The sequence below is a fragment of the Trachinotus anak genome, unplaced genomic scaffold, assembly GCF_046630095.1.
Source record: "Trachinotus anak isolate AG129_WGS33_773 ecotype Australia unplaced genomic scaffold, CSIRO_AGI_Tana_v1 ptg000016l, whole genome shotgun sequence".
In the NCBI taxonomy this organism is placed as follows: Eukaryota; Metazoa; Chordata; class Actinopteri; order Carangiformes; family Carangidae; genus Trachinotus; species Trachinotus anak.
This window is the reverse complement of record NW_027273867.1, coordinates 12,992,781-13,013,221: the sequence shown is the minus strand read 5'-3', so window position 1 is coordinate 13,013,221 and position 20,441 is coordinate 12,992,781. Positions and strand designations below refer to the sequence as shown.

Sequence of the window (20,441 nt, the reverse complement as noted above, 5' to 3'; positions counted from 1 at the left end):
TCTGTTCTTCGTTGGTGTTACTCCGCTGGACGTCCCTCTATGAAAGTCGTCCGTTAATTTTTTAGTAAATTTGAACCTTTAAAAATCAAAGTTTTCACAGTTTCTTGTCCTCTATATCGGGATGATTGAACCTAAGAAGAGAGTGGCGGACATGGCGGTGGTCCCTGCCGCCGTGAAGCGGCCGCGGACGGAGCTGGTGGCGGCGGCTCAGTCCCAGCAACTCGTGGCGATGGTACGGAAAGACTAGCCTTGTTTGAGCAGGGACGTACTGCAAGAAACCTGTGAAAGGCGACCAAAACAAATACTCTGTTATTATTAATTGCGCACCGTCTCCTGAAGCACACTAACTGTGCTATTATTTTTATCTGAATAAACTAGGCTATGTTTCCAGCTATAACCGGGAACAGTAACATAGACTCAAAAGCAGCATATGATACGTTTAATCCACTTCCAGATTTCTCCTACAGTGGCTTATACAGTACTTGGAAATGTAATTTGCAACCTACTATGATGAATACCAACTGGATCTTAAACTTAAATAATGGCTATAGATATTGTTATGTACACTCAATTGCCAGTTTATTAGGGACACCTAGCGAAAAAAACAAATGCAGTCGAATAAAACACTTTGAATAAATCCTACCTTCCTAGGCTACAATATTCAGTTGTGTTTAAACTATTTTAGAGAGCCTTTCATTCATTTTTATGCTAACTTTGGATCCTGTGGCTTTGGCTTGTACATGTCACTTCTGGGCAGCAACTGACGATTCTTGTCATTATAGTTTAATCTGTTGATTATTTTCTGTAGTTATCAGTTATTATTTGTCTCTTTAACATGCCACAGAATTGTATTTTTTTGTCAAAATAGTAGCATGAATTGAAACAAACAAACTGTTTCCTAAAGCCAAGAACAATGTCTTGAAATTCAGTCACTCATTTGTTTAGAAGCTGCAATAGAGGTGAAACTTTCCCACTCAAGTAAATCAGAAAGTTGTATGCTGATACTCATAATAATATTGGATAATGGATAATTTAGCATTGGTCTGTTAAACTGTAATGCCTAAAGATTCATATTGTCATATTGTCATTGCTCTACAGCATATATCTATTTTACAATTCATCCAGCCCTAACCTCAGTCACACAGTCGCTATATTTGACCCCTGGTGTATTTCCTGCAGGGCCCCCCGCGAAGCTCCAGTCTGCAGGCTCCCATCATGCTGATGTCTGGCCACGAGGGCGAGGTCTACTGCTGCAAGTTTCACCCCAACGGAGCCACGCTGGCCTCCTCAGGATTTGACAGACTCATATGTAAGTTATTAACAATTAAATTACTCCAAGCAACCAGAAAACCCTGCAGTTCACACATCCTTGTTGAAACTTATTCATACCCCCTGTAACTGCGACTAAATTGTTGCACTCTGTGTTTCTTTGCTGTAGTGCTGTGGAATGTGTATGGAGATTGTGAAAATTATGCCACTCTGAAGGGCCATAGTGGAGCAGTGATGGAGCTGCACTACAACACAGATGGCAGGTATGAACGATCATCCATGAAGTAGAATGACATTGGTACACTCTGGATGAAACTCCAACCAAAATAATTAGCACCATGAAATTGTGGTAGGACAAATTTAGTCCAAGCGATGAAAGGGAAATACTGTGGCAGATTTACCAGGTAGGAAGAAAGAGTGCTTCTCTGCAGAGCCTCATTTGTGTCCAAGTGACATTCATGACACATGGTAATGTTATGCATCACAACACACCACAAAGAATGCTCCGACCTTCTGAGGCTGTCTTGTGAACCTCTGCTTGTATGTAACAGGCAGAGTGTATGTGTGTTGTGCGCCCACCTGTGTAGGCACGTATTAATTTTTTGATTTGGTTTTGGGGATGAGAAAATTACAACTGTGTGTGTCTGAAACTAGCCAAGATTTTGTGTTCTTGACCACCTGTGTTTTCTTGCTGTGTATTTCAGTGTGCTGTTTTCAGCCAGCACAGACAAGACTGTAGGTGTGTGGGACAGTGAAACAGGTGAGAGGATCAAGCGTCTGAAGGGCCACACCTCCTTTGTTAACACCTGCTACCCGGCCCGCAGAGGGCCGCAGCTTGTCTGCACCGGCAGCGATGATGGGACAGTAAAGGTGAGATTTTCAGCTGCCAATTAAGTGACCTGTTTAGAGACTGAACAACATTTAGTTGGAAATGTATTCTATTACTGGGTTCTAGTGTTTGTTTAACTCCAGCACACTGGTCGCAGGCTTGGGTCACAATTATAGACCTGATCCTAAATTTGGGGAGCTGTTATGGTCTCATGGTCTGATGGTACCTTTGTTAATGTCTTTCTCTGTATGTGTTTGTCTTAATGGTAGCTGTGGGACGTCCGTAAGAAGGGGGCTATCCACACTTTCCAGAACACCTATCAGGTGCTGGCTGTCACCTTTAATGACACCAGTGACCAGATCCTGTCAGGAGGAATCGACAACGACATCAAGGTACTGGATTTCAGTGTTTGCGGAAAACCTGGAAACAACACAGAAAGTTGTACGTTCATGCCATGTGCAGTAAAAATGATAACAAAAACTGAGAGGAGAAATTCAGATTAGCTTCTAACTGAAACACATATACATACTATAAGTGCTATAATACACTAACTAAAACTCAATTATATGTTTACCCCCAACAATAAAAGCACCTGAGAAAAGCTTTTGCCCTATATCATACACATAAATCAATATGGGTAAAGTGACGTCAGACATTTACTCCCATAGTTAGTTAGTTTTTTCTGTTTATCACCCAACCTGAATTAGAAATGATGCAGCCTATTAAACTAGTATTTCCTCCAGAAGAGCAAATAGTTACTGTAAGTGATTAGCATTAATATATAATGCTTGTCCATATGTGTTTTAGGTGCATACATTACCATGTGTGACCATTTGGCAGACCGGGAACCACAATCTACTCAAATGAAATTTAACTTTATTATCCAAGAACATTTGTTTGGTCATTTTATATTAAAAATATACAAAAGTAGTAATTAAAAAGTAAATGTACAGCGATAAACCATAAAAGGAATAATACCAGAAGAAGCTGTCCATGGGTGCCTCTACCCATCCTCACTGACCAAAAAAAGGCCCCTCGTCTAATCCATAAAATACCCAGGTTATGACCATAAAAGTACATTTTTCAAAAAGTTAAATGTTACTATCATAGTGTTCAAGATCAACTAGATCATTACAGACATCAGTGTCGGACTAATGTTGCAGCTTGCAGTTCAGTGATAACAGGTAACATAAACAAAGAATCACTTAAATCTTTCAGCTTTAGGTCTTCTGCAGTGTTCTGCCCTGCGGCTTAACTCAAACATCTGGTGAGGGGGACGAGTTGGGTCGCTCAGTATGCTGTGTATCTTATTAAAAATAGGTAATTAAAAAGCTGCAGACTTCAATCTGTAGTTGATGAAAAGCACAGCATTTTAAATAATTTGCTGAAATGCAGCATTTAGGTTATTGTCAGTGTGCTGCGAAGCTGCCTCCCTCAGGTGCTGCTAAGCCCATAAAAATAGTCAATTCACTGCTTCCTTTGTTTCGCTCTCGCATCTTTTATAATGAGGTTCAAGAATCACTGTGTTTTTGTGCCTCTTTCTGTTAGCTTCTTTTGGCTACAAACCCTGCTGCAGGCTCCTGTCTGATTTTTTTCTAGCTGACTGGTTTTTGTCCTCTGAATATGGATTAGTATCTACCATGGACACATCAGCTCAAGCGTACTCTTTGCTCCGTACGTATAGGCCTGTACATTTCCTTTTGTAAAAACACTGTCAGGAGCTGTTGTTCATGTTGAGCAGGTGTGGGACCTGAGGCAGAATAAGCTGATCTACAATATGCACGGCCATGGTGACTCTGTAACTGGACTCGCACTGAGCTCCGAGGGATCATACCTTCTCTCAAACTCCATGGACAACACAGGTAGGACATGTGTATAAGAAATGCCTTTTTGCTCAGGCCATAACACTTGCTGGATCATTCATGGAACTGTGTCTCTGTGTAGTGCGCATTTGGGATGTTCGACCATTCGCACCCAAGGAGAGATGTGTGAAGATTTTCCAGGGCAATGTCCACAACTTTGAAAAGGTAACATGAATAACTTTCCAGAGCTCTTTGTGCTCCAGGGTACATGTAGTGTGCTTGGACTTAAAGGTTTGTTACAGTGCTACCTTCCACTGTTGAACATGCCCAGAGTAACAGATTGCATTAGACAATACAGCAAGGGGCAAATTAATTTTACCACTCAGCAGAGTTTTCTTCACGAGAGAGACAAAACATTCCCTTTTTCTTAAAAGGCATCAAAACATGTCGCTCTCTCTGACATGCAATAAACAGCACTTTTATCCTGTGAACTGATGCAATCTATAACTTTGTACATAAGTGCCTAGCAGCTAATAAATAAAGGAAATCCCATCTTTCATCTAATGATGGTCAAAGTAGCTCACATGTAGAATGGTTGTTGCTGATGCAGTGTCTCACATATGTTGCTGTCATTCAGAATTTGCTGAGATGCTCCTGGTCTACAGATGGCAGTAAGATAGCTGCAGGCTCAGCTGACAGGTGAGAGGAAAACACACACACACACACACACACACACACTAGCTAGGGGTCAAGGTATACTTTATTATCAGGTCTAGGGAAATTCCTGTTGTCACACTGATTGTAAAGAATCACTGTCCTGATGTCACCTCTGGGCTAGTCCTCTGGTTCCACTAGCTCCTCTTTCATCTGTCTTTCTGAAGAAGTGAACCTTTTTTCCGTATCCTAAGATAAATGAGGATAACAAACAAATAAATGTGACAACAAAAAAACAATGAATTGATTAACTGTAATTTGTAATCTCTCTGAAATCTGTAATCTCTGCTGTCTCTAATGTCTACGCTCTTTGGCCCTCTCTGTCCTGCTGTTAGTACAGCCACATCTCAAGTGCTTGTGGCCACTCTACGACTTGAAACCAACAAAGGTCCAAGGCTTGTGGGAAATGGTGTTTTAAATGCAGCTTAAAACATAAATATTAAATGAACAATGATTTTTAAAAGAAAAAGTTTTAAAAAATCATCCCTAAGTGAGGTTATGTTCCAGGGTTGGATATTTACGTTCTGGCTTTACTTGGGCTCTCAAGTTTTCTTAAACCCCACACACCATAACACAAAGAAAATAAATACAAAAAACTTTCTCTTTCACACTTCTCGGCTTTGTGTTGACTCGCATCAGGAGTCACTCTTGTCATTTTCTTTGTTAATAGATTTGTGTATATTTGGGACACGACATCACGTAGAATCCTGTACAAGCTGCCGGGCCATGCTGGCTCTGTCAATGAAGTGGCCTTCCACCCAGAGGAGCCTATAGGTGAGTCGAACAACTGCTTCAGTCTCAGATTACAAGCTGTGATACATGTTAGGAGAAGGGAGCAGAGATATGTTAAGACTGGAGGAACAGGTTTGTTTTTTTGTTTTTTTTTTTTTAAACTTGAAAGACACACTGGAGGGAAGATCATTTTCATGTTCATGTAGTTTTTCCTAGACCTTCTATCTGTGAGATTTCATTTGGCATGAGTGTTTTGCTCACCTCAAGCTTGGTTACAAAAACATGACTAACAATAAGTATTTAATCATCTTTTTCTCTCCACACAGTGCTGTCTGGCTCCAGTGATAAACGGCTGTACATGGGAGAAATTCAGTAGGGTGTTTATGTGTGTAAACTTGGATGAGTGCGTGTGTGTGTGTGTGTGTGTGTGTGTGTGTGTGTGTGTGTGTCCTGCTTTGGAAGTGAATGGGTGGTGTTTGGCAGTGGAAATAGGAGTCTCTGTAATTTCATGTGCTTCAGCTTGTCTCAGAACAACCTCAGGACATGTGTTTGAAGTTTGTTATGCTCAGTCACAACAACCTTTACAATGAGTTGGTTTTTTTTAAAAATTCTGATTTGTTTCTTTTTAATAAACTTCAATATTCTGTAAAAATTGTGTCAGAGTCTTTTGTCACTATGATGCTTTCCTGGGTTGATAATAGTTTTACATGTAACCTGCTGCTGGTTTTATCCACTAAAGCTGAGTACTGAACACTGTGATCTGGTTATGTAAAGACACAAGTTGTTTTGTACAATTCATCTGTTTTCAAGGAAAAGCGTTACATTTTCGAATGGTGGCATTAACCATTTACTTTTAGAGAGAGTGGTTTAGAAAGAAGATGTACAGGAACATTTTTTAAAAGTCCATTCAAGATTTTAAAATAAGCAGCAGTATAAGGAATGCCTCTTACAGGTTAACTCACTTTGATTTGACCACAGAGGCAATATGTCACGTTGTGTTCTGACCCTCTTAGTTATTTGGCCATATGGGAATTTAAATGTGCAAAACAGAAGTCAGGATAGACCGGTGACCTGTCAAGGGTGTACCCCGCCCTTGCCCAATGTCAGCTGGGATTGGCTCCAGCCCCTCCGCCACCCTAAAAGGCTAAGCCCTATTGCTAATGGATGGATGGATGGAGAACAGGAATCAGTTTAAAATGAAATAGTCAGGGTTGGCTGTAAAATGACTGGTGAGCAGAAGTCTTCCTTTGTTGCATTGTGCTGAAGCAAAATCAGTTGTAATCAGTCTGGACTATCCACTCCCTCAGCAATTTGACATCCTCTTTTTGGACAGAGATGTGGACCTCTGAAGGAATATGAGTTAAAGTTAATATTTTGATTTATTTCCAAGTGAAACACATGTACTCATTTTAATTATATCATAAACTGCCTCTGTGTTCCCCACCAAACCTGGTCATTTATATCTTCCCACACTTTATCTTATCCTTCATTTGTTGTTGTTTTCTAATAAACTTCTACTCAAACTTGGGTGATAAACAAACTTCTAATCAATAGAGTATAGTTAACACACCATGAATATCTTATTACTTGTATTGTTGTTTAATGTTTAATTGTGTTTATCTGTTTTGCTCCAAAAAGGATTTCCTCTTGTTCAACAGTAATTGGATGAACTAAACTGATAATTTAACATTTTAAGGGATGGAGCCATTGTTAAGAATCCACTATTACTTAATTACCACACTCAATTTACTGCATTTTACTGAAAACACCCTGAAAATATCTGTACCTGTATTCTTTTTGCCCTCTACCTTGTTTTTTCTCTTTAAATGCAGGTAGCTGAGTTTTCTTCAACCCTTGAATTGGCCTCTGCATCAATGAATCAGCTCAGTTTACTCAGCACTATAAAGAATTACTGACATGTGACTTACTTAGTTCAAACTGAACAAAATTCAATAAATAAAGTACAAATAGACAGATCAGAATTTACAAGAGTTATAGTTTAGTTATGGTGCAGTTATAAGTTAATGAGTCAAAACAAAGTAGGACCCATAAGGTTTGTTGCAGTAAACTTTTATTCTCCATTGATTGTCACATGTCCTCGCCATTAGCTTTGCGGTGATTACCTGCCTTTTCATCAGTAGAAACTGACTTTACTTCTTTATTTTACTTCTTTACTTTACTTCTTTACTTTATTTCTTTACTTCTTCACTTGACTCATGTGCGGCTCGCTGTCGCACCGCCCGTGGTGAGGAGCTGGGATCAAACATGGCCGTTAATTGGGTTTTTCCGCTCTGAATAACCGCGGGCTGTGGAGCCGCGCAGCCCCGGGGCCGGTGCTCTCTCCTCGGCCTGCGTCCCCGGTGCGTCCCCGGTGTCTCCACGGTGACGGCCCCGGTGCTGCTCGGTTGTCTGAGGCTCCTCGTGTCTTTGTGCTGCCTCGCGGGGCTGCCGCTCGGCCGCGCGCACGCACGCACGCGGGTCTGCAGAATCCATGCGGCTCCTCCTCGAGGGGGTCGCGGTGACGGAGAGCCCCCCCCCCCCCTCCTCTCCCCCCCCGGCTCCTCCTGCGCCCGCCCCGGCACCGATTGTTGACAAAAGACGCGGCTGGACGGAGCGAAGGAACCCAGAGCCCAGACCCCGGTACCGGTGAGCAGATCTGCCCGTTAACTGACTTCTTTCCCCGAACAGCTCGGGGAGGAGAAGATCGGGACGACGGGGTGAGGAGGAGGAGGAGGAGGAGGAGGAGGAGGAGGAGGAGGGGAGGACTCCTCCGCTCCGAGAAAACCGTGAGTCACAACGGGCTGCTTTGTGTCCGGAGCGGGCTGCATGTAGCCCAACGTTAGCCGTAGTAGCGCTGCGGGTCGGTCCCCTCCTCCCCTCCGCCCCCGTGTGATCCGGTATCATATGATGCTCATTTCTGTCTGAAGCCTGGGGCACATTGTGACAGCTTTCTGTCTCTCTTTGTGCCTTTGTGTGTCCCCGCTCCGGAAGGTGTGGCCGAGGTGATTCGGTGGTGGTGGTGGTGGTCGGACCGCAGCGGGCCGGCGTGAAGTGGACGCCCCCACCTCCTCCCCTGTCCCATCTCCTCTCTCCTTCCTGAAAACCACCAGCGACTTGTATTTACCGACAAAACCAGCGGCCGAGATGGGTCACTCACTGTGAGTGGAGGCGCCCCACCAGCGTTGCAGGAGGAGGCGGCGGCCTTGGGCAGGTCTATTCAGCCGGGAATGGTGTGAACTGAGACGGACAGGCAGTCTGGATCTGACCGGGGACCCGTCATTCCCCCGGAGCCTCCGCGGCTCCAAGCCGCGTCCTGAGCCCTCCAAGATGGGGAAGTGCGACGGCAGATGCACGCTGCTGGTGATATGTTCACTGCAGTTGGTGAGTGTGTATATGTGTGTGTGTGTTTGTGTGTGTGTGCATCCAAAGCTGCCTCTCCACTCACTCACCATGAAGATATAATTAGAGCAGCGTGCTACAGACTCGTACATTGTAATCAGACATTTTGGTCCAGCCTCTCTGTACAGTCACACTGAAAAGGTTTTGAGCTGCAGCTGCTGGGGTGCCATGCCACATTACAGGCGAGGGTGTGTGTGTGTGTCTTTGAAGCAGAGGGAGCAGGGCAGGGGGGCGCTTTGGTGTCAGGGTGGTCTGCGTGTCTGTAGAGAGAGGGGTGATAGTCCCATTCTGGCAAAACCATGTGAGTGTTAAGCACAAGAGGGACAAGGAGGCCCTGTTCACCATCTGGTCTCCATTCTGGAGTTAAAGTTAGCTGTTTCTCGTGCCCACAAATAGCTTGAGACTAGTCCTATAAAATGTAATAAGTGTGTAATATGAGACAGTGATATCTATTCCTGTAGTGAGCATGATGTAGGCACGGGCAGCAGCAGTGTCAGGGCCGGTTGTTTCAGCCATTGTTTGCCAGGCTGATGAGTTGTTGTGTAGCAGGGGGATTCGGCCCATAGATTCTCATTAGTTTGGGGGAGCTTTTAGGGGGTGCTTCTCTTTTACAGTCACTGGACTGGCTGGTGCTCCAGGCAGTTACCATGGAAACAACTGCGGCAGACCTGTGTATGTATGTGTGTCCCTGTCGCTATGTGTGTGATTTCTAGTGTGTTGCGTTTTTTGGTGTTTATTTGCATATATCCTCATTTGTGAGTGTTTGTATGTATGTGGCTTACCTCTAATGTGTGTGTGTTTATGTGACCCCCCCCCCCCCCCCCCCCCCCCCCTAGGTGGCAGCCCTCCAGAGGCAGGTGTTTGATTTTCTGGGTTACCAGTGGGCTCCCATCCTGGCCAACTTCCTGCACATTATGGCCGTCATCCTGGGCATGTTTGGCACGGTGCAGTTTCGCTTCAGATACCTCATCTTTGTGAGTACGCCCCTCACCTTCAGATGAGGCCACAGCTCCTCTGTACTTTGAACCGATAAAGCTTGAGCCCGTGTGTGTAGTTAGTTTAATACAGAAGCTGATCTCTGTGTCTGCTTGCCAGTATGCAGTATGGCTGGTCCTTTGGGTGGGTTGGAACTCCTTCATCATCTGTTTCTACCTGGAGGTTGGAAACCTGTCTCAGGTAAGGTCTTTGTGTTTATACTTGTGGTTGTGTGTGGTGCCTTACAACCTACACATTCGCTCTCATTAGAAACCCTCTCTTCATTAGTGCTGGAATGATTAATTACTTGGTCAAAAGAAAATGTGTAACAGTTGTGTTAATTATTACAGTTGCTGGTTCCCAAAATCTTTGGCCGTTTGTAAGTTTTACTATTGCTGCGTAGCCATTGTTAGCATAAACAGATTTTTACTTACAAGTCTAGAAGAAACATTGGAAGTTCAGCATCAAACCTTGCCAAGATCTCTCTCCAGTGGTAGAAAGCAACACCGGTGTTGCTCTGGTTTCGCTTCTTTTTCTATCACCCTTTTTATTCTTCTGAAGATTCGCCTATCAGCTAGTCCAGCCAGTCAGTCTTGTCACTTTCCGGGACCGAGTAGTGTCCAGTCTGTCCATGAATAAGAGCCGCTGCTCAGAGGGTGTATTATAACCTCTTGTATTATCATGTATAAATGGGTGAACCTCTTGGTAACCGAGCATCACCACCACCCGCTCCTCGCAAGAAATCACATAGAAAACTTACATATCGCACTTCTAAAGTCATTTTTAGGAAACAATGCCAAAAATGATCTGGTTACATCCTCCCTTCTCCCTGTTGAAAATGTGAATATTTTCTGTTTTTCTTGGGCCTCTATAATACCTAATATCTGTGGACATCATCTTGAACTCTAGGTGGATGGACATGTTTAACTATTTTGGGACATTTTTTTAAAATGATTTTCTCAAGAAAATAATTGGCAGATAAATTAATGATAAAAAATTTGTGGCCCTAATTTGCAGCTCCTTGTCACAGTCTGCACACTCCACATTCTGTTACAGTTTACTCTAAATGTGACATTTAGAAAATTCAAAAGATGTAAAATGATCAAGTAAATTCATATGAAAAAAACTGTAAAAACAATTAGCAATGAGAATAATCATCAGTTGTAGCCCTTCTGTTATGAACATGTGAATGTTTGTGTGTGTCACAGGACAGGGACTTTCTCATGACGTTCAACACATCCCTCCATCGTTCGTGGTGGATGGAGCATGGTCCTGGTTGCCTGGTAACGGCAGTGCCAGACTCTCACATGGCCCCTGATGACCACCATGTCATCACTGTCTCCGGGTGTCTCCTTGATTACCAGTACATCGAGGTGTTGAGTTCAGCCATTCAGATACTGTTGGCTGTACGTATCTGACATGCACACTCGTACAAATAACCATACAATCTCTTTCTGTTCCATCCATTTGGCTTTATTACAGTATCACACACACAAACGCACAACTAACATTTTATGAACACTGTAAAAAACATAATTTTGCAACAAGAGTCATCTTATTTCTGGCCGTCTCCTCTCTAACAGCTCTTTGGCTTCGTATACGCCTGCTACGTGAGCAAAGTCTTCCAGGATGACGAGGACAGCTGTGAGTGCTTTTTGTCTTTTGTGAAATCTTGTTTATCCTCTTCTACCACCTTACTCAGCTAATTAGGTTAACTTTTGTTATACTGTGGAGAGGGTTTTTGTGATAGCGATCCATGGCTTTGAATGTGAGCACTATTAGCTCGTAGTTTCCTCCTGTCTGAGTCATGTTGAACGATATCACCGCAGAGGATTCCCTCTGGGTGATCTTAGCGCTCCATCTGTGGGGAGTATTAGAGATGTCAGCAGGAATAGTCCCATCGTCAGAGTGTCCGTCTGTCTGCTTGCCAGTGCTTGACTGTCAGCTTGGGTGTGCCATCTGTGTGTCTGAATGGCTCCTCTCCTCATGCGCCCCTCGTGAGTGTTTTACTCTCACTCAGCGGAGGAAATTAAATCCCATAGTAACAATATGACACTATGAGTTTGATTTCCTGCGAAAGCAAAGGCACGCTGTGTCAGTGATGCCTTAACAGGACGCTGAGTCAGGATTAAATGCGTGTCATAACATAACACAAAGGGACATATAGTTGAAAAATACAACCTTCAGTGCTGTCTGATTGACAGACTATGTAACTATGTATATTTGCAACACAAATATATCTGTAATCAGCTAATAATGGCCAGTATTTCAGCCTGTTGATTTTTCTAACTAATTAATACTTGCATCAGTTTATTGTATTGTCGATTTATTTGTTGTTATTAGATTGTATAGATTGTATGTATTGTATTGTTCATCCCTTCATTTAAAAAAGAAAGACTTGCAACTATACAAACTGCAGGTAAAAAATAAAATGTTAGATCTTGCCACACATCAAGGACTATTTTCTTATTCAGCTGGCACCACATAAGTTTGTTGCTGCGAATCGATTGAGAAAGATTAGAACAATGTATCCATGACATAGAGGCAGTGCGAAATATGATGTTATAAAGGTGTACGAAAGCATTATGATACCATCTGATCTTGAAATACAGCACTTTGTAAAAACAATAATTGATGGGATGATGTCATCTCTTCTCTTCCTCTCTCCTTCTGAAGTTGATTTCATTGGTGGTTTTGACTCTTACGGCTACCAGCCTCCTCAGAAGTCCTCTCATCTGCAACTGCAGCCTCTTTACACGTGAGTTACAAATATATCTTTCTCCATTACTCCTGCTCCTTCTTTATGATCCTAATGTTGGGGGCGTGGCACTCCAGTAAGTTAATGAAGTTGGGAGATTCACAAGAGACAGCAAATAAAAAATGGTCAAAGTTATTGCTGAAACTGCTGAGACTTTTAGCCCCTACTTTGGGTCAAGCTCCAGAAACACTGAACCCAACATTTACATAAATGCTCAGTTCATTTAAATCCCACACCCCCACTTTGTAACACAGCTTTTCTGTCATACCTTTTACAAACTGTTTTCACAGGCTGAGTAGTACAAAAACAAGAAACTAAACTTCATGTGTGAAATTGTTGGACTGCCCCTTTCATGCAGTTATATCAAAGTGCAGTAAACTATAACATTGATGTCTGACAATTTGAATCCCCCTTTGATCTCTTCCCCTCTGCATCCCAGGGCTGGTTAATTGATGGTAGCGCCCCCTTCAGGCCAAACCCTGACGGCGTCACTGTGGTTGGAAATCGGCGGTCGCCCTGATTACACTCACTCTGTGTGTCACAGTTTACCCGAGGAATGGACTTAACCCCACCCAGAGGGACAGACGTCTACGTGTGTGTGTGTGTGTGTGTGTGTGTGTGTGTGTGTGTGTGTGTGTGAGTGAGAATGAGAGATTCAGCCCTGATTAGAATGTACAGAGCTCAGGGAAGAGCCAGCATGCCAGGTGGTGTGATAAGATGAAGGAGAAGCAGAAGGCAGGGGAGGGGAGATACTAAGAACAAGAGCTGGGGACACCTCTGTCAAATCACCGGGGACACACTTCACTAAACTGCCAGCTCTCAACACTCCCACAAGTGTGTGTGTGTGTAATGTGTGTGTGACTGTGTAACGCCACAGGACTAGATGGTGCTTTGTGGTTGCACCCTGGACTCTTGCCACTCAGTGCCGTCATAAGTTTTGTGTTTTGGGGTGTTTGTGTGTGTGTGTGTGTGTGTGTGTGCGTGAGTGTGTGGGGGTGGGGGTGGGGATGTGGGTGGGGTCTCGTAATAAAAAGAGGCACGGCTCGTACCTGTTGTCGTTTTAGAATGTGGTGATGTCAAACTAGAGCAGTCTTATGATTCCCGTTCCCAAAGCCATCTTTCCCTCTCCCTGTGCCGTTAAAATCACTGTTAACATTCAAGCATTTTATCTTACAGCCAAGGCCTGCTGAGGTAATAAAGCAGAGCTGGTGGATTGGAAAGGGTGAACTGCTTAAAGGGTCAGGATGGCAATATTTTACATATTTTATTATTGTAAAAAAAAATCCCATGAAATGACCAAAACCATGCTTTTGTCAGCCTCTCAATGTGTTCCAGCTTTAGCAGTTTGTGTGTCTCTCAGCCTAAAACCCATTTGCTCCTGGAGACATAAATCTTTTTAAAAAAGTCACAGAAATATACTTTAGTTAAAATAAATAAATAAATAATGTACTGAGTAAATAATTTCCTAAAACATCTGAGCACTGCAGTTTTAAGCAATACCACTTAAACAACAGTAAATAGTGGATTTGTTGAAGATCATTTTCAGCTGCGGATGTGGTCCTCTAGTGAGTATTTACATCAGCAGAACGGTGTATGTGGGATCTTCTGAAAATGAGAACCCAACTGCACTGTAATGAAGGACCACTCAGTGCAACAGTGTGGCTCAGTGATGTGTTTTTTAATAGTTTTGGACTACTTTCTCAGTTGTAAGATCAGTTTATTGCGGATTTTGGCCTTTTCATTGGATTTGTTGGCAATAAGAAAAATAAAGAGTATTGCCACACTTGTCCCTTAAATATCTGGGACACTACAAGACTCCAGCCAAATGTCCAGTGCTAGAATATTTAGTTTTTCAGGAATTTCAGCCTATTGTACATGTTGCTGTTCATTAGGGATGCAGATGGCTTTGGGATCAGGCATTAGTGTGTCTATGGGGGGTGGGGAGGGGGGGCATTGGGGATACTGTGCATGTAAATAACCAGCCAATGATTGTTTTGTTGGTTCATTTAGAAAAGGGGGGTTGCATTAGGGGGTGGGTGGGACTGGGGAAGATGGGTACACATCAAAGTTTTTCTTCATACCTCTTTCTCTGGTTCTCTCTTTTTGGATATTCTCATGCTGCCAATTTTTAACCCATCTGCGGCTAATTCTCCCCATCATATTGCTCACTAACTACATACACCCCTGCAGCTCATTCGCTGAGCTCCATTGGAGCGTGGCAATAAAGGAGAGGAAAATATGTCATGGCACGGTGACATGATCTGAGTAGTTTTTGTAGCTCGAATGGGAGACAGGAAGAGGGAAGGAGGGGGACAGGTATGAGGTGAAGACCTTATCGGGAGTTTGAAATAATAAAAATACACTTTCTACATTAAATATGACTTCTGTTGTCATCTGTAGACACACATTTGTCTCACTGAGAGTGACTTCATGTTTAATAAATTGAGTGCTTTCATTCCTCATTTTGATTACATTACATTAATATTGGGATTATGAGGCACAGAATTACATTTTTGCCAGATTAGTAGATTATACAAATGATGCACTCTGGTGATCTGATATTATACAATGAGAATTTGATTTGTGAAAACAATGTGATACACTTTATAGACAACATTACAAAAATAACACTATGATAGTCATGCAGGGACCTATTTGTGACCCTTTATGTTCAGTTCATTTTAATGGTATTGAGTTGATATTCTACACTTCAGAGTTGATTGCCAAAATAATTTCATAGATCATCCACCATGACAAAGGTATAGCAATGTGTTATTCATAAAGTGACTTATTATTTTGTTATTCATAATTTTAGAAATTATAAAACATGGCAACGCAGAGTTGAGACCAGGAGGCAGAGTTGCAGTCTTACGCTTCTCTGCACTTCTGTCACCTGCCATAAACCCCACAGAAACTGTCTGCTCCCCGACCACCTACATTTATTGAATCAAAAGTAAACAGAGGAGGGATTATACATGAAAACCTAATAAAAATGAACACAACTGCTGTAAGAAAACCAAAAAAAGACAAATGTGAACTATAAGATATTAGATCAGTCTCATCTGATAACTGATCATCACATTAATCTACCATGTCTTACTGAAACCTGGTTGCAGCAGGAAGAATATATGTAAAAGAATGAACACCCACTACTTATATTAATTTTCTCATCCCTCGGAGTACAGGCCGAGATGGAGGGGTCAGAGGGACTTTTCACCTCAGCTTATTTATCAACTCTAAAGTTGTCATAACTTATTGGAAAGTCTTACTCTTAGTCCTTCACACTCAAGATGGAAAACATAAGAAATTGTTGTATTAGTTACTTTATATTGTCCATATTTCCCCCAACTCTTTTTATGCCAAACTTTTAATCTTTAGTTAGTTCTTAGCACAGATAAAGTAATTGTAGTGGGTGATTTCAACATTCATGATGTTGATGTTGATTGTACTGACAGCCTCAGTTCTGCATTTAACTCACTATTAGACTGAACTGGCTTCTCTCAACATGTGAATGAACCCACTCACTGTTTTAATCACACACTTGATCTTGTTCTAACATATGGCATAGGAACTGAGCATTTAAGAATATTTTATTTAAAAAAATATATATTTTCCTTTTGTCTGGCTGTTTTCATTAATTTTCCATTACAGTAGGTGTCTATCTGATAATGCTCTAAGCAAATTTGTATTTGCAAAGAATTGACAATACAATGGAGGATTGCTATCTCAACTTCACACCCACACAGGTTGATGATGTTGATAGTGCTGCAGGCTCACTGTGTACAACACTTGACACTGTTGCCACTTTGAAAAAGAAGGTAGTGAGTCAGAGAAGGCCGGCTTAATGGTACAATTCACAAACATGTGCTCTAAAGCGAACTTCACAAAAAACTGAAAGGAAGTGGTGTTCCACCAATCTAGAAGAATTTGACAAGGCTTGGAAAGACAGAATATTAACATACAAAGAACCCTCCATAATACCAGAACCTCCTATTATTCATTGTTAATAGAAAACAAGAACAACCCCAGGTTTCTGTTCAGGTATAGCTCTATATAGCCATCATTTCCTTTAACCATCAGTGGTAATGACTTCATGAGCTTTCACCACCTCCTTCCTATAACTGACACGGATGTATTATCCAGTACAGAGTCCTCAGAATCAAGTGTAACACCTGATTTATATTTACACTGCTTCTCTACCACAGATCTCTCTGAGCTAACTTCAGTTTCTTCATCTGAACCATCAACTTGTCCTCCAGACCCTATTCCAATAAGGCTGTTCAAAGATGTTTTGCCTTTAATCAATATCTCTATATTAGATCTGCTCAACTTCATTAACAGGTTATGTACCACAAGTTTTTATGGGTGTATTAATTAAACCTCTACTTGAAAATCGTACTCTTGATCCAGATATTTTAGGCAATTACAGAGCTAAATCCAACGTCCTCTTTACTTTCAAAATCCTCAGAAAAGTTGCAAACCAGTTATATTATATATATTAGGATTAAAGGAGCTGCACTAGGCTGGTTTCAGTCATACTTGTCAGATTCCTGTTTGTTCATGGAAACAATGAGTGCAACATGTTATACAAAAGTTAATCATGGAGTTCCACAGGGTTCTGTCCTAGGACCCATACTTTTCATCCAATATATGTTTCCCGTAGGTAATATTATTAGGAAGCACCACATACATTTGAATTGCTATGCAGATGCTATTTCTCAATGAAGCTAGATGTAACTAATCAGGCATGTCTTTCAGACATAAAAGCCTGGATGAATGTTTTATTGTATGGTACTTGGCCCTAAACACCTCAGAAATACATTATCTGATAATATATTACTTTGGATGGCATTGCCATGGCCTCCAGTGCTACAGTAAAAAACCTTGGGGTCATTTTTGACCAGGACACATCCTTTACTTCATGCAAAAAAACAAGTCTCACAGCTTTCTGCCACCTGCACAATATTGCAAAAATTAGGAACATCCTACTGTAATTCTTTTTTTTCAGGATGTCCTGATAACTGCGTAAAAAGCCTCCAGCTGATTCAAAATGCTGCAGAGTGAGTACTGACAGGAACTAGGAAAACAGACAATATCTCTTCTGTGTTGGCTTCACTGCATTGTTCCCCTATACCATCCAGAGTAGAATTAAAAATTCTCCTGCTCAACTGCAAAGCTGTTAATGGTAAGGCACCATCATATCTTAAAGATATCATAGTATCCTATTATCCAAACACAACACTCCACTTTCAAAATTCAGGTCTAATTGTGGTTCCCAGAGTTTCTAAGAGTAGAATAGGAGGCAGAGCGTTCAGCTATCAGGCTCCTCTCCTGTGGAACCAGCTCCCAATTTGGGTGGCACACACCCTCTCTACATATAAGATTAGGGTTAAAACTGTCCTCTTTCATTAAGCTTATAGTTAAGGCTAGCTCAGGTGAACCATCCCTTAGTTATGCTACTACAGGCCTAGGCAGCTGGGGGTTCTTCCATGATGCACTAAGCACTTCTTTTCTCTCTTTCTCTCCCCATACATTTATATCGTACTACCGCATGTCATATCACCAAGCAGCGAATTTTGTTTTTATTCTTGTGATTATTATTATTATTTTATTTTTTTCTCCGCTAAAAGTGAGGAGGTAAGTTTAGTTAACGTTAGCCATGACTGAAATTCCTGAAAACAACTGTAAGTATGACTTTAAAACTATTTTCCTTCACCGAGGCTACCAAAACTGTACACAGCAAAATTAAAACACTACCATGACCGAAAAACACGTTTAGAGAACGTTCCCACCAGGTAGTTCGAGGAACTGTTTGAATGTTTTGAATAAAGAGTTTGTATTTGTCTTGATGTCTTACTTTTAACAATTTTGGTGTCATGACAGACTGTAAAACATAACATTAATTTCAGTTTGCATCATACTATGGGTGGAACATATATTTAATTCGTGTTAACCCCGAAACGTACAAAGATTCCAGGTGACAGTGCACGTCTCCACTGGGATTACTGTAGCTACAGGCACACTACCCTCTGCTGGGTGGGGAGGGAAAAATATACATTTGCTCGTGAGTGAGGCCTCAGCGGACAAAGCATGTTTTCAATCGCAGAGTTTTTAAATTATCCATGTTGATTATGTCATATTGTAATTTTTGTCCCCTGTTGGAGAAGCCCAGTAATAGACTTTTACATGTATTTTTTGAAGAAAAACATTGCAAAGGCAAGTGTGACCAAATTTGTAACTGTGTCTGAGATAAATCAGAATGGTTCACAATTTATAGTCATGAGTTGTTTTTTTTTTTTTTCTGTGGCATCTTAAGTGTTTGAACTGCTGGTTTAAACTGATGGGAGAAGTGAACATAAATTGATGTTCACTTAATTTATTAATTTAAATAAACAAATTGCAACTGATTATACTTGTTTGGATACTCTGAAACTACAGCTGCAACCACAGACACCAGAACAGACACTATATACTACCCTGAACCCTGAAGAGTTTTCTGAACGTTCCTGGTCAGGGTAATGTTCTGCCGGGGAGGCTGTTTGAAACTTGCCATGTATAATCTTCAGACCTACCTGATCTAAAGTTATCAAAAGAATTTTGCGATTTCAAGATTTGACCATTTGCATATCAAAATACAAATTGTTTCATATCTTGCCCAAGCGTAGCCCTATTAGCACCAAATTACAAACATGTCATTGGCTGGGGACTGTGAGGATATAAACCGCATTTTGCTACGAATGTGGAAAGTTTATATCTCATAAATGGGTGCACCGATTTCTACAAAATTTGGTGGGTAGGTTCTAAGACCATTCCTGAGCCCATGCACCAAAGGGGGTTATGATTGGTCAAAGTGGGCTGGGTTTATTACAGAACAAAATACAAACTATTTAATTAACGTAAAATATTAATCTGAGGGCCATGAAATTCATAGGTTACCTGTAGACTGGTACGGAGACCTTACGTGACCAAAACTACATCTGTGTGCCACCACGGGGCGCCATAATCAAGGTGAAAGCATTTTTCCATATAACTCCCACATTTTTGGTGGTATGTAATAATACGATATAGGCCACGCCCACTTCCTCCATTTATTTTTTTTACCAAGTCACTTCTTATGCAAAAGTTACTTTTTTGAACTCTTCCTACAGTTTAAGCCTGATCTGCCTGAAAATGTGCACGTAATATCTCCTGATTAAAAGTTATCAAAATAATTTTTGCACTATAAAATAAAAGTTATGGGCCAAAACTAAATTTTAATGACCTAAAAACACATATTGTTGCAAATCTTTGTCCAAGAAAATGCTGTCAACATGAAACTTTACATACTCCTTTGGAAGGTCATTCACAGTCTCTCTTCCAAATTTGGCACAAATCGGACAATAGGGGGTGCCAGAAAAATTACATGTTGTGACAGTTGCTTGGATTTGTACGAAATTTGGTATGCATGGAGTTGTGCGATTCCCGACTGCAGGCATAAAGTTTGGTGATGATTGGACAAAGTTGGCGGGACTTATTCCAACAAAACCAATTCATACCACAGTTGACCTTTACCAGTTACAATGCACTTCCCATTACAGTGACAAGTACAGCCCTTTGTCAGAGCCCAGGGGGCGCAGGGGATGACCTGCATAGGAGGCTTGGACCCCGTTCATTACTGCTTGCAGTTCTAGTTATTATTATTATCATTGGTGCTGCTACTGCCATTGATACTGGTATTATTGATAACACCATCACACCTATGGGTGCAACTATTATTATTTTCACTATAACAATCTGTCTGAGTGCTTAAACACAACAGTATGCTGTTTCTGCCACGCTACAAACTAAAATAGTGGTAGCACATTTTTCTGCCATGCAGCAACAAACTAAACATAATAAAACAAATAACATTAAAACTGAACAATACAGAAAAAAAGGTCTATATATCTATATATCTTCAACTTTTAGGTGAGTATAAAAATAA

The 20,441-nt window shown here is 41.5% G+C and overlaps 2 protein-coding genes across 2 annotated transcripts; both read left to right on the top strand.

Moving 5' to 3' along the window:
• The first annotated feature begins 1 nt into the window (after nt 1).
• Nucleotides 2–5,880, top strand: snrnp40 (small nuclear ribonucleoprotein 40 (U5)). Its single transcript, XM_071500245.1, has 10 exons — nt 2–232; nt 1,180–1,309; nt 1,439–1,532; nt 1,974–2,139; nt 2,368–2,490; nt 3,840–3,960; nt 4,043–4,125; nt 4,538–4,599; nt 5,285–5,388; nt 5,673–5,880. Exons 1-10 carry the CDS (start codon nt 122–124, stop codon nt 5,720–5,722), a joined length of 1,044 nt encoding a protein of 347 aa, XP_071356346.1. The 5' UTR covers nt 2–121; the 3' UTR covers nt 5,723–5,880.
• A 2,014-nt stretch (nt 5,881–7,894) lies between these two features.
• On the top strand, nt 7,895–14,946 carry nkain1 (sodium/potassium transporting ATPase interacting 1). Its single transcript, XM_071500247.1, has 8 exons — nt 7,895–7,992; nt 8,338–8,727; nt 9,582–9,719; nt 9,841–9,921; nt 10,929–11,126; nt 11,304–11,364; nt 12,397–12,478; nt 12,918–14,946. Exons 2-8 carry the CDS (start codon nt 8,674–8,676, stop codon nt 12,925–12,927), a joined length of 624 nt encoding a protein of 207 aa, XP_071356348.1. The 5' UTR covers nt 7,895–7,992; nt 8,338–8,673; the 3' UTR covers nt 12,928–14,946.
• The last annotated feature ends 5,495 nt before the right edge of the window (nt 14,947–20,441 follow it).